The sequence below is a fragment of the Gouania willdenowi genome, chromosome 12 (genome assembly GCF_900634775.1).
Source record: "Gouania willdenowi chromosome 12, fGouWil2.1, whole genome shotgun sequence".
Classification (NCBI taxonomy): Eukaryota; Metazoa; Chordata; class Actinopteri; order Blenniiformes; family Gobiesocidae; genus Gouania; species Gouania willdenowi.
The window spans coordinates 29,955,722-29,969,259 of NC_041055.1; the positions used below are offsets into that span (position 1 = coordinate 29,955,722).

General features: G+C 35.5%; 1 protein-coding gene across 1 annotated transcript in view; it reads left to right on the plus strand.

The window, feature by feature from the left end:
• Window positions 1–13,056, plus strand: part of LOC114472928 (disabled homolog 2-interacting protein-like) — a 29,196-nt gene extending 16,140 nt beyond the window's left edge. The window contains exons 2-3 of the mRNA XM_028462250.1: window positions 7,261–7,370; window positions 12,943–13,056. Of these exons, the coding sequence (XP_028318051.1) occupies window positions 7,261–7,370; window positions 12,943–13,008 (176 nt within the window). The 3' untranslated portion in view covers window positions 13,009–13,056. The remainder of the gene's footprint in view (window positions 1–7,260; window positions 7,371–12,942) is intronic.
• The last annotated feature ends 482 nt before the right edge of the window (window positions 13,057–13,538 follow it).

Consider the following 13,538-nt stretch of genomic DNA (forward strand, 5'->3'; position numbering starts at 1 on the left):
AGCTAACCAGTCAACAAGTCAGCTAACCAGTCAACCAGCTAGCTAACCAGTCAGCTAACCAGTCAACAAGTCAGCTAACCAGTCAGCTAACCAGTAAACCAGTCAGCTTACCAGTCAACCAGCTAGCTAACCAGTCGGCTAACCAGTCGGCTAACCAGTCAACCAGCTAGCTAACCAGTTAGCTAACCAGTCAACCAGCTAGCTAACCAGTCAGCTAACCAGTCAACAAGTCAGCTAACCAGTCAACCAGCTAGCTAACCAGTCAGCTAACCAGTCAACCAGCTAGCTAACCAGTCAGCTAACCAGTCATGCCTCCTCCAGACTAGTGATAATAGTAAACGCACCTTTTATCCGTGATAGACCATTTGGCGGTGCTTCATGTGCTGCAGCCATGAGAGGAAATAAGAAAACTGGCACTTTTAGTCCTTCTTGGTTCTCTCTCTGTCTCATATCTGTATTATATCTAACTATTTATGTCTCAGGCAATTATTAAGTTTTAATCAACATTAATAGAGCTTTATTCCTTGTGACGCAGTGTGTTCTGTTGTTCAAAAGACTGATTTGCTGTAAAAGCATAGTCTGTATTTGAAGATTGAATGAAATGATTACAGAACAACGCACTATGAGGAGCTGATTTCACACTAACTCATCCCTAAAGCAGAGCACTTTCAAACATCTGCATTAACCATTCACGCTGAAAAGAAAACATCAAACCTAGAACTAAAAGCTGTCTGTTAAGTGCCAAGTTTCAAGTGTCCGAGTTACAAGGTTAAGAGTTACACAATAAAATGGTAAAACAAAAACACACACAAGCACGATGTACGATTTCAGATGATTGCAGGAAGTGAGTGCTATGGAGATGAGGGAACATGGAAAGCATCTCCATTTACTTCCAGGGTGAAACATTGACAGAGTCTTTTTAGATGCCTCGATCTTCCCCGTACTACTTCTTTAGAGATAACTGCTGCCATGGAAACAGGTGCTTTGAGCCTTTGAGGGAGAAAATATCCCACAGTAAGAATCATGTCTGCAATAAGAATGTTCCAGACTAACTATCTAATCATTACAGAAAGCTTTTTACTATTGCAGGGGTTCTCAATCTTGGGGTCAGGACTCCATTTGGGGTCTCGAGAACAGTTTGAGCCCATTTTTGCTTTTTTTCACACTTTTTCTGCAACTACACTAAACTTCCCATATTTTACCTTATTTTCATCACTTTTTCTTACCTTATTTTTGCTCCTTTTAAAGCATTTTTGCTACATTCCTCCCATTTCTGCCACTTCTCCATTTTTATGCCTTTTCTGCGCATTTTTCTCTACTTACAAGACATTTTCAGCACTTATAAACCCTTTCCACCACTTTTTCCACCTAATGTCACATATGTTGACCAATAATTGTCACTTTTCACCTCTTTTCACCATATTTAATGCTTATTTTTTTAACAATTAAACCCCATTCACTATTTGTCATGCCCAGTATTTGCCAGTTTAAACTACTTGTTCCTACTTTTTAAATTACATTACCCCAAACCCCCCCTCCTCCATTTGTGCTACTTTTAAGCCAATATTGACACTTTGAACCCTTTTAACCACCTTTTCTGTCTGTTTTTGGCCACTTCAATTTGTAACTTTTAACCCATTTCTGTGGTTTTTAAAAGTTTTAACCCATTATTTATTGAAAATGTCTATTTGTACGGTTTCCGAACGGACAACCCCCGGTGCTATTGGTACGGTTACCGAAGTACAAGTATGTAGCGTCATGTTTTGGATTGGGGTTAGGGTTAGGTTACAACCCAATATCGCAACAATTTTTAGGGTTAGGGTTAGTCATGCAACCTAAACTGGCCATGACTGACCTATCATGTGACCTAAACTGGCCAAATAGGGGTGTTGCATACAGATAGAATGTTGGTATATTGATACAGCAACCGCCTTTTTTTTAATTTCTGATTAAAACAAGGATTTCCATCTGTAAGATGACTATATAATATGGTGCAAATAATACTAAACATTCCTGGATAACAGTGGATATTATTCAGATGAATAAATAAATGTGGTTATTACAGATTCATAGAACAATAAACCATCATTTTACTGACTTTATGGATGGACCCCAAAAAACTCTCCCCTTTATTCCCCTTATAGATGGTCCTGTCTCCACATGACTGTTCTTCAATGTTCATGTCTGTGTTCAACCACCTTCAGGTACAGTGGGGGTCCCCGCTCTCTGGGACCTTTATTTTGGGGGTTGAGAACCAGTGCTCTAATGCACAGCCGGCTGCTTTAAATGTGTAGAATCCAACAAACTACTCTGTTATCTAAGGACTAACTGCTGTATAAATCTATGATCCACGCTTGTAAATGTTCACATCTGACTGTAGCATCTAATACAGGAAAATCTTCCCCACTTTGACTTCTGTGTGTGACACAAACACTCATATCAAAGCACTATTTCTAACCTAAATACCCACAATCATTAAAAACTCCATGTGTTGGCCAGTCTCGGCTTGTCACCACTTCCCTTTCTGTTCTTTATTACCTCCACTAGGGAGGAAGTATTTTTACTAGCGTGTGTTTGTTTGTTAGCAGGATTATGTCTAAAGCACTTCTGATATATTTTACATCATGGAAGATTCCATTACATTTTGGACTTGATCCAGAATTAACATTCTACAGTAATTGTGGATCAGTTTTAAGAATGGAAAAATCCTCATCTCTTGTTATTGGCAAAATTTCAAAATTTTTTATCATGCTTCGTAATTGTTTTATAATTGATTTCTTAATTCATTTATTGAGTTGTTTATATGAAAAGATGAAAATAATTTAATACTAGCTTGTTTGTTTATCTATTTAAAGGGCTCAATTGTGTAAGTATTTAAAATACAGTATTTTTTTTGTATTTATGTTTAGAAATAAAGGTATTTCTGTTTAGAAATGTTTAAATTAAAATGATTCTATCTATATTTGGTCTAAAACATGAGGTAAACTGGTTATACAGGTTGTAAAGTTAGGCCTAGGGTTCTGTTTGTTTAATGCAGAAATTTACCGATTACTTTCCTTTTGTTGATTTAGTAAAATAATAGTTTAAAATATACTTTAGGTATTACATCCAAATCCTGAATCTTATGATTTTGTCAAATTCATGGCAATGCACACCTCTATCTAATCTGTCAATCAGAAATCTCTCTAGAATGTTTAATAGTGTTTTCATACGAATTAGCTAGCTCACCATCGAGTCAGCAGTATTATGCATCATCATATATTTTATTAATGGGTAGTCATGGCAACCGCTTCTTTGTGGAAATGCAGCTTTCTGTACATGCAAAATGTAAAATGCTCATTGATCAATGGGACTGATTATGTTCCATTCTTCTCTGACTAAAGATATCTTATCTTTTATACCAGCGAAGGGCCACATTATCAACATTATTATTATTATTATTATTATTATTATCATCATCATAATTTCAGCATTTAGAATAATGAGCATTAACAGGACAGAAAACAAAGTGTTTTTTTAATCGAATTTGTGTTTTTCTGTCATTCTGTGTATGTTTGTTGTTGTCTTGCTTGTTATGATTGACTTTTGTGCATTTCTGTTGTCCTTTTGTGTATTTTTGTAGTAATTTTTATGTATTTCTCTTGCCATTTTGCTTGTTTGTTAGTACTGTAGGTCATTTTGTTGTGTTTTTCTTGTCTTTTCTTTTTATTTTATTTAAATTTTGTGTATTTTTGTAAGTTTTTTTGAGTGATTTTGTGTATTTTTGTTGTCGTTTTGTGTTATTTGGAGTCATTTTGTGTATTCATGTTTACTATAGTATATTTTTCTGCAATGTTTTAATTTTTTGTATTTTTTTAATGTGTTCTTGCTTTTGTTTTGTTTCTTTTCTGTCATTTTGTATGTTTACTTTGGGGGCTGCATAAAATTAGACCGAGGGCTGCATGTCTGGGCTATGACATAATAAATTCACAAATAATTATATAATACAACTAAATAAATATCTTTAATGATTTGAAAATGTTCATTGATGGGTTGGTGTATGTTTCCGAGTAGAATAATGATTGTATTTCCTGCATTTCCTCTGGTTTTCCTTATTTTGTGTTTTTCTTGACTTTTTTGTCTACTTTTTAGTAATTTGTGTGTTACTGTTGTCCTTTTGTTAATTTTTGTAGAAGATTTGTGTGTTTTTGGAAGATTTTCTGTGTTTTTCTTGTCTTTTGTTATATTTCCCTGCAATTTTGTAATTCTTTGTATTTTTTTTATGTGTTCTTGTTTTTGTTTTGTGTATTTGTGTCATTTTGTACGTTTACTTTTGGGTCCAAGGGCCTCCAGTTTCCTATGTCTGCTTTATACTGTGTGTGTTTGTGTTTTTGTTCTTTTAAATGGTCCGACTCTGATATCCTAGTTGCTGCATTCCAAAATCTTGAAGATTAGATCAAGTAACTCAAGGAAGTTCCTTCATAAATAGCCACCGTACTGAGTTCAAATTGTTTTCTGCTCTCTCTCGTTTCGCACGGAGTGCTTTCTTGTGTGTGTGTGTGAGGAGACGGACGGATTGCCAAGAAGATTTGCTTTAAAACCCAGTTTCATTCCAATTAGAGTCACACAGCATTACATTTAGTTCTAATGCTGTTTGAGTTCAATGTTCCACACAACTCCAAAGGCTCATTTAAATGATGTAACATGGCCTAGACTGAGTAATGTTCCTAACAACGTCTTACATTTAAGGGCTAAGAATAGATCAGCATTGTTGCCAAAGACGCACTTCAATTGTTTCATCATGTCCTAGATTCTACATCTTTTCCCCAAAGTTTTGTAGCTTTTTTTTCTTGTCATTGTGTGAGTTCCAATTAAAATGTTGCGAGTCGTTCTGTAAAACTGTGAGCCAGAGCAGAGTTTCTCAAACATGGTTACGTGTACCACTAGTGGTACGCGATGGTACTACAGGGGGTACTCGAGTGGAAAACTAACAAAAAGGCATGAAAAATAAAGGGGAAAATGTGTATTTTTGGTTTCAAAGGATAATGAAATAATGATGATGATAATTATTTTCATTAGAACATGAACTGAAAATAAAAAGGTCAGTCTTGATGAACAGAAATGATAAAAATCTACTCAGAATACTATTTTTTCCCTTTTATTTACAATGTTAGATTCTTTAAAATGTGTGTTAACCCTCATTTATGTGATCAGGTAGTGGCCATCCCTGTAAGGACTTGTGTTCTCCACATCGTTCACATTCCTCTCGGCAAGCCCAGATCTGCTGTCGACACAACAAAGATAGTGTTTGGAAGTTTAGCAGTGGGCTAGTGCACTTAGCTTCTTTCATTAGGTACAGAACTTTAGCACCAGGTCAGATCTCTTCCCCATAACAAATGCTTTTGTCAAACTTTGGTTGATTTGTTTCTTAAAAATGTTAAATTGTTGAAAAAAACACAAAATTCTAGAATTTTTTTCAAATTATTACATAGCATTTCCCTTAATGAAATGTAAATTGGTCACAAAATCTAGAACATTTAAAGTGAAGATCCTGTTGGGACTGATATCTATGACTTGTTGCTTGGATATGTTGGTTTCTTACACATTTAGTATTTTATAATGTTGAAATTACTTGTTTTTTATAGACAGTAATGCATGTTTTTTTAATGCAATTCAATAAAAGAATTTATTTTATTGCATAATTGTGACCATCACCAGCCCTCCCCTAAGGAAGTGTAAGAAACACGTAATTATAGGGAGGATATAAAAAGAGAGGGGAGTGTTACACCTAGGTTAGGGGGGAAGCGAACAGGGAAGAGGGAATCAGGGTAGGACAATTGAAGTGGTGGGGAAAAGTTGACTTATTTAAGGTGAGACTGAAATGTAATGTTCCCGTTATAAATCTGTGGAACACTTGAGATCAAACTGCTCTCGTATTTGGCCCCTGAACTAAAGTGAGTTCGACACCCCTGGCTTATGAGTAACAACTTATTAGAACACATCAAAGCAATCAGCAGACACCTCTGAGGAAGACTGCAGTTCAGTAGTCGTAACATGTCAGGGAGGCAACCATGGCTCAGTGGTAGAGTGGGTTGTCCAGTAACCGAAGGGTTGGCGGTTCAAATCCCACTCTAACCGAGTCATTGTTGTTGTGTCCTTGGGCAAGGCACTTTACCCACATTGCCTTGTATGAGTGAGTATGAACTGTGCATGAAGAGGGGATGTAGGCGCGAAATGACTGCCACGCCTCTGTCAGTCTGCCCTAGGGTGGCTGTGGCTACATTGTAGCTTACCACCACCGGTATGACTGTGTGAGTGACTGGTGTGAATGAATAATGGTTTCTGTAATGCGCTTTGAGTCTCCTCTATATAAATCCAAGCCATTATTATTATTATTATTATTATTATTATTATTATTATTATTATTATTATTATTATTATTATGTCAGGAGATCAAAGTAAACTTCCTAAAAAAATGTCTGAATCAATGAAACCTTAACATTGAAGAAGTGCCTGCCCCTGTGTTACATGAATCAATCATCTTTGTTAGAGTAGATTAGATTCTTTAAAGAGATATTATAATATTTTTATAATATTTTTATCATCCGTCTGTCCATTGTTGATGCCTACATAAACTCTCATATGCTTGATTTAATTGGTTAACTAACAGTGCTCAGGTGTTTTGTGAAACACTTGAAGTTTTCTACATAAAGGCTGACATTACACTGTCATTATTATGACATCACACTTGTCATTAGCATTAGTGAGAGACCGATACGTCGGCCGGCCGATATTATCGGTCAATTTTTGCGTTTTTTATGCGTATCGGCATCGGCCGATGCAGGCTCCTGTGTTCACAGATCTGCGTTATTTACAGAGAGCAGACATATTTTTTACTTGTTCTTGTTCAACCTCACCTTTGTTAATTTCAATAAATGTTCCTTGTTTTAAAAATTGAGACTATCGGCTCCAAATTTCGGCTCAAGAAAATCGTCAGTCCGTATCGATCATCGGCTAAGACTGATGGAAAATAAATTGGTATCGGCATCGGCCCTAAAAAATATTGGTCATGAATAAGGTGTCATGAAGGCTGTCATTAAAAGTCGTTCGTTACCCGAAACCTAACCCCACTAGATGCCAACATAGCTCCAAAGGTGTCATTATTTAGCGAACAACACTTAATGACAGAACTTATGTATAAAAATTGAAGTAAAAGTTCCTTTTGTTCTTATTTTAATGATAGTTGTAACAAAGTGTGACCTGACCTTGTCCTGTCTGCAGAGTCCCCTCCAGAGAGGACAGGACGCCGACGCAGCATGCCAGGGTCCTCAGACAAGGGTACGCCCACCATGGAGCCAACGCCCACCGCTGCCACGCCTTTCAGAGTCACCGTGAGTACTGTGAGTGTGTCTATGTATCGTTTGTCTTTGTTTTTGTCCGTCAGCTCCTACATATGCTGAGTTTTCGGGGGGGCAAGTGGCAGTGCCCCCCCACAAAAAATATATATATATATATATTGTGCATAATATACACATTTTAAGTGCCATAAAACACAATGACTGTACAAAACATATATTAATTCACTTTTGTTCTTTTGAAAATGATAATTGATAATTTTTTGGCGCTCGAGTCATGTGACTTGGTTCTTCTTCTGTTGCACAATTTTTTTTGACAATGTAAATGGTGCATTGATCATTACAACATTGATCTAAAAATAAGGATTTTTAACGACACGCTCAGCCTTTTGGATTAAATGCTGGAATTCATTGGATTTTTGAATGTCTGAGGAATATTTTGAGACCACTTTTGGTGGAATATATGGATTCATTCAAACATGGCATCGCTTTAAAGGTGAGAAGTGCTGGCTTGCTTATGTAGCTATTTTTTTCCCCCAAGTTTGACATTGTGATGGTTTATATGGTTAAAAAGGGAAGATTTTAAGCTTTCAAACAGTATGTGATATTATAATCCCTTAAGAACGTGAATGAGTGAGAACATCATTCAGGACGGTGGACGCAATTATTTGAAGTCAACATTATGTTACTAATCATTTTTGCATCATTGGATATGTTACACACATTATGGTTGGCGTGAACCTTGAGACGGTCTATATATTTACTCCATCTATGTTCCCCTCCATCATTGTCCTTTCCTTCAACTTTGTCTTTGTCTTCCCCTCAGTGTGTCTGCCCTGGTATCCATATGGACCCTCGTCAGTCTGAAACACAATTACATCAAATGTTAAAACAGTGCCTTTGATGTTTGACGTCTGTAGAACTCAGCTTTATATATTCAGCTCACCGACACCCATTACTGACTTTCATCCTGAGGATGTTTTATTGAATCTCACACACTCAGCTTATTTTAAAAGTGCACACACAGCGCTGTCATTCAATCACTGATTAACGACCTCATGTTTCAAACTCACTCTTCTTCTACATCATCTTTTCTTTAAACCTGTTGTAATTATTTGCATTTTTTTATGTATTCTTGCTTTTGTTTTGTGTATTTTTACCGTTTACTTTGTGGGCCGCAAAAATTAGGCCTAGGACCTCATGTAGCCCCCGTGCCGCCAGTTGCCTATGTCTGCTGTAGGGTAATTGAAGAACTAATCCAACATAACTGAGTCCAATTTTATAAAGGTCAGTTAATTATGAACCAAGATATGAATTGTTGATGTTTTGCCAATGATGACGTTACAGTGGCCAACAATATTAAATATATTTGTTAAATACAACCTCTGCCTTGTTTTTATTGATTACTTACGCCTACTACTCTACTGTATTTTAATGTTGGTCATTGAGTTGTTGAGAAAACTAAAACTTAAGTATTTTTTATTTTGCACTTTGTATTATTATTGTTTTTTTGTTATTGTTTCTACTTTCTCCAGGTGGACCAAATTGAATTATCTATTGGGCCCCATTTGGTCCCCGGGCCTTGAGTTTGACACTTTTTGCATAAGATCTGTGGATCTAACAGGAAAGCAAATAAATAAAGCAACTGAGCTCATTTAAACAGTTTTACTTTGCACAACTAATGGTTTGTCAGTGGTGCAAAATGGCTGAATAATATCTTAGTTCTCTGATAATTAACCATTAGAAATAATGTTTTTATTATTGAATGTTGGATCAAGATATCATGTTTTTATTTGCAAATTTGCAGTTGGAATATATGCATGTTTCTTTTGTTATGGTTGTTTTTTTCTACCTAAAACATTGGTTACATACTGTACATCAGGTAAGGTACAAGCAAACACCCTTTTTATTCTATCAAACAAAAAATGGGCTTTTACATACTTTACTTTTTACAAACTTTAATATTTCGACTTTAACTTCACCACGGTGAAATCTATGTAAAGCACTTAAATTAGATTTCTTTACCAGGAAACGTTCCTCGGGGGTGTTTTGCTCTCAAAAACTCTGATATCATGCAAATGTTCTTGTGTTTTGCAGAAGATCAAAGCATTTTTTTCTCCCCCGGATGATTAATGGAAACAACTGGGGACTTTTCAATATTTAGCATATGTGCAACTTATAGGGAAGTTTATATTTATGTCTGAACACTTTTCATTTTAAGTGTAGAACTTTCTGTTTACAGGGTGTGTTCTGATATGACCTTGTAAACAGGCTGTATACAGGGTTGGGGGTCATTTATAATTGTAATTAGGATTTTTTTTTTAAATATGTTGCTCTCATAATTGTAATTCAATTGTAATTGAGTTAAAAAAATTGACTTTGCAATTGTATTTGCCATGAAAATTCCATAAAAAATTGCCAATTATAATTTAATGCAAAACTGGGGAACCATGTTACAGTTCTATATACAGTTCTACACATACGGTATGTAGTTATTAATTATTAAATTATGTTTTATATCATGCTTTCTCACATTTTACATGAAAAATAAATAAATCGAAGGCTATACTGCCTACACCAAAAATATTAAACCCTATATTTTCATAGATTAGGAAGCCTAACAAGTAGAGCTGCACGATTATGGTTAAAATGATAATCACGATTATTTATTATCAATATTGTAATCACAATTATTTATCATATTAGGGAAAAATATGTTTTGTTTTGGGTTTTTTTGGTTTTTTTGCACTATTTTAAACAACGTGTACAGTTCGTAGTGCAAAATTAAGCTTTAAAATGAAATTAAAATTTGAAAAAATATATTTAATAAAACTTTACCCAGTAATTTTAAATGTACCAGAGGCTAAATACACTATTACAGATATTTTAAACATAAATATTGCTGACGATCCGGTAAATTTAATTGTGGCAACCGAAATCGTGATCATGATTAAAATTAGATCAATTGTGCAGCTCTACTAATGAGGTAATTAATAGAAATTAGATTATAGATATTTGATTTTAATGTATTTTACAGCTGATTTAGAACCCGTTAGCATTAGAGATGCTAACAGAAAGCTAACACAAGAGGAAGGTTAACTTTTATTAGGTTATTTATTTCAGGCTCAGTAATTGCGATTAATTTGAATTGAACTTTAGTAATTGAGAACATAATTTTAATTGATTTTCTAAGGATAAAAACAAATATTGTAATTTGATTGTAACTGAAAAATGTAATTGTCCCCAACCCTGACTGTATACTGTATAATGACCTTTTTTTGCTGTAGTTATTAGAATAGAATAGACCTTTATTAAGCTCTTACTGAGGTCTGTAAGGATCATAGTGTGATTACTATGCCAAGCAGGTGTTGTGCTTTGTAATGACTCAACAAGGATGCATTGAGGGAGAATAATAGAGAAGAAGAAGAAAAGATGTGTGAGCCAACAGCTGACAGCGAGGGTCAGATAGAGGGGGATAAATATTGATCGAGCTTCTCTTCAGCATCTCTTTCACTCTTTAGGGAAAAGAAAAGACGGTAAGAGCAGCACTGCGGCAAAGTCTCTCAATCGCTGTCACGTGATCCAAGTGTTTATTTCCTGTGTTTAATAATCAATGGATGCAAAGAAGAACCAGTGCATGCAATAGCATCTATGTCGTTTGCACTTTTTCCTCTACTGCCCCCTCCTGGAATCTACATGTATAACAACACAAGCTGAACACTCAATATTCCTGATCAAATGTTTAAAAATAATGGGGTTTTTTTGTATAATAAAAGGCAGAAAATCATTTAGTCAGTTTAGGGTCTGGTAGATCAGTTCTCAACCTTGGGGTCAGGACCACATTTGGAGTCGCGAGACACTAGGAAGGGGTCGCCAGATGCTTTCAAGAAACTAAGAATATTTTTTTTTTACAATTTGAGCCCATTTTTGCTGCTTATTTCTACGCTTTTTCTGCAACTAAACTAAACTTGCCATATTTTAACCCACGTGTCAAACTCAAGGCCCGGGGGACAAATCCGGCCCTTTAGATCATCAATTTTGTACCGCAGGAGAAAGTTAAAAAGTCAGAAGAAAAATAATTATTGTCCAATTCACCACAAAATTCAGTTGTAGATATCTCAGTTATCTAAAGGGTTAGGGTTGTAATTTTTCCCATGCTTTTATCACATGACTGCAGTTATTTTAAATCTCAAATTTAAAATTTTCCTGAAATTATATCACATAATCTCTGCAAATTAAATAAAAATTGGTCACAAAATTTATGAAAAGAGAAAACAGACATCAGTCTGTCACTTATTGCCTGGGTATTGTTGACACCTGACCTTACATGCTTTATGTATCACTTATACATCGTGTTAAGTACACATTTTTTTACCGTTTTTCTGCAACTACTCCAAACTTGCCGTATTTTAACCTATTTTCATCACTTTTTCTTGCCATCATTTTTGCTACATTACTCAATTTATGCCACTTCTCCATCAAATTTCAATGTCTTTTCTGCACATTTTTTTTTTCCAATTTTAAGACATTTTCATCATTTTTCCCACATAATGTTGCATATATTGACCCATTATTGTCAACCCCCTTTCACCATGTTTCAAGCTTATTTTTGCCAATTTAACCACATTCACGATTTGTAATGCCCATTATTTACCAATTTAAACTAATTGTTCCTTTTTTTTTTTTTTAAATTAGCCAATATTGACACTTTGAACCATTTTTATCACTTTTTCTGCCTGTTTTAGACACTTAAATTTTCAACTTTTAACCAATTTCTGTGGTTTTTAAAATCACATTTCACCACCTTTTCCACCATTTTTGGTACCTTTTAACCCATTTTATTTCTGATTAAAACAAAGATTTACATCTTTACAATGTCTATATACTGCGGCGAAAATAAAATTTTTGAATAACAGTGGATATTATTCAGATAAATAAATAAATGTGGTTATCACAGATTCATAGAACAATGGACCATCATTTTGCTGACTTTAAGGATGGACCCCAAAAATCTCTCCCCTTTATTCCCCCTTATAGATGGTCCTGTCTCCACATGACTGTTCTTCAATGTTAATGTCTGTGTTCAACCACCTTCAGAGATGGAATAAAGTTATACTTCCACTGATAGATAGATGCTGGGTAAGACAAAGAGCAATGGTTCTGATTCCTTTTCACGTTGTGTTTTCTGACGTGACAAACAATGCACTCACACACTTTATTTTTCTTCCTCGTCTGAACAGAAAGAGGCATGTGAAGGCTCCTCCCAGGCCTTGAGCTAAATCTGTCAAAATGTTTCTCTCACACGGTCTTTGTAGAGACTTGGTGCAAAGTCTGAGTCGTTTTCATGTGCACACACACTCCCAAGCGTGTCCTCAACACTTCCAAGAATAAAAAAAAGATCCTCAATACTCAATGTTTCCTTGTAAATTCAGTTGGATCTGAATATTCTAAGCAATAAAGAAAGGTCAGACATTTCCAATTCTAGCTGAAAACGCACAGAAGCTAAGCTGGTCGATCTTTATCCAGGTCTTGATCCACTGCCTCCTATCGTCTGCTGGGTTGAAAGCAGGGGCTCTAATTGAACCGATATGTCTCTTGTTTTCAACAGGGTGTGCTTGAGAAGGACAAGGTTGATGTAGAAGTCGGGAACACATCAGCCGAGAAGCCCCGCTGATTGCCAAGGCACTGATTTTATCAGCTCCCATTAAGGGACCGAGGGAGGGGAATAGACTTAACTCAACCTGTTACAAACATCTGTTTTAAATTCATGGCTAAAACAAGTTTGAGTTTGCCCACAACTGAGCTAAACTTCTAATGTCATTTTAATTGAAAACTGTTGACCATGTGTGCCCAAGTCCCCCCTTTGTCCGACGACAACATTTTACTCAGAATTCTGTGAAAAAACAACTATGGAGCATAATTATGGAATAATCAAGAATCTAATTTTATAAATAAGTGAAATGAGACAGTATTTTGTGGAAATATTTATTTCTATAGGGATCTCCCAGTCACGTGACCTCAAGCCGCAAGAAGCCATTTTGATGGAATACGTCTGTCAGCGACTCAGAGTCAAGTTATGTCATCGCACTTTATTTGTATAGCGCATTTCATACACAAGGCAACTCAATGTGCTTTACATGATAAACCATTCAACTGTTTAAAATCAACAAGAACATTTAAAATCATCAGTAAAATTACATCATC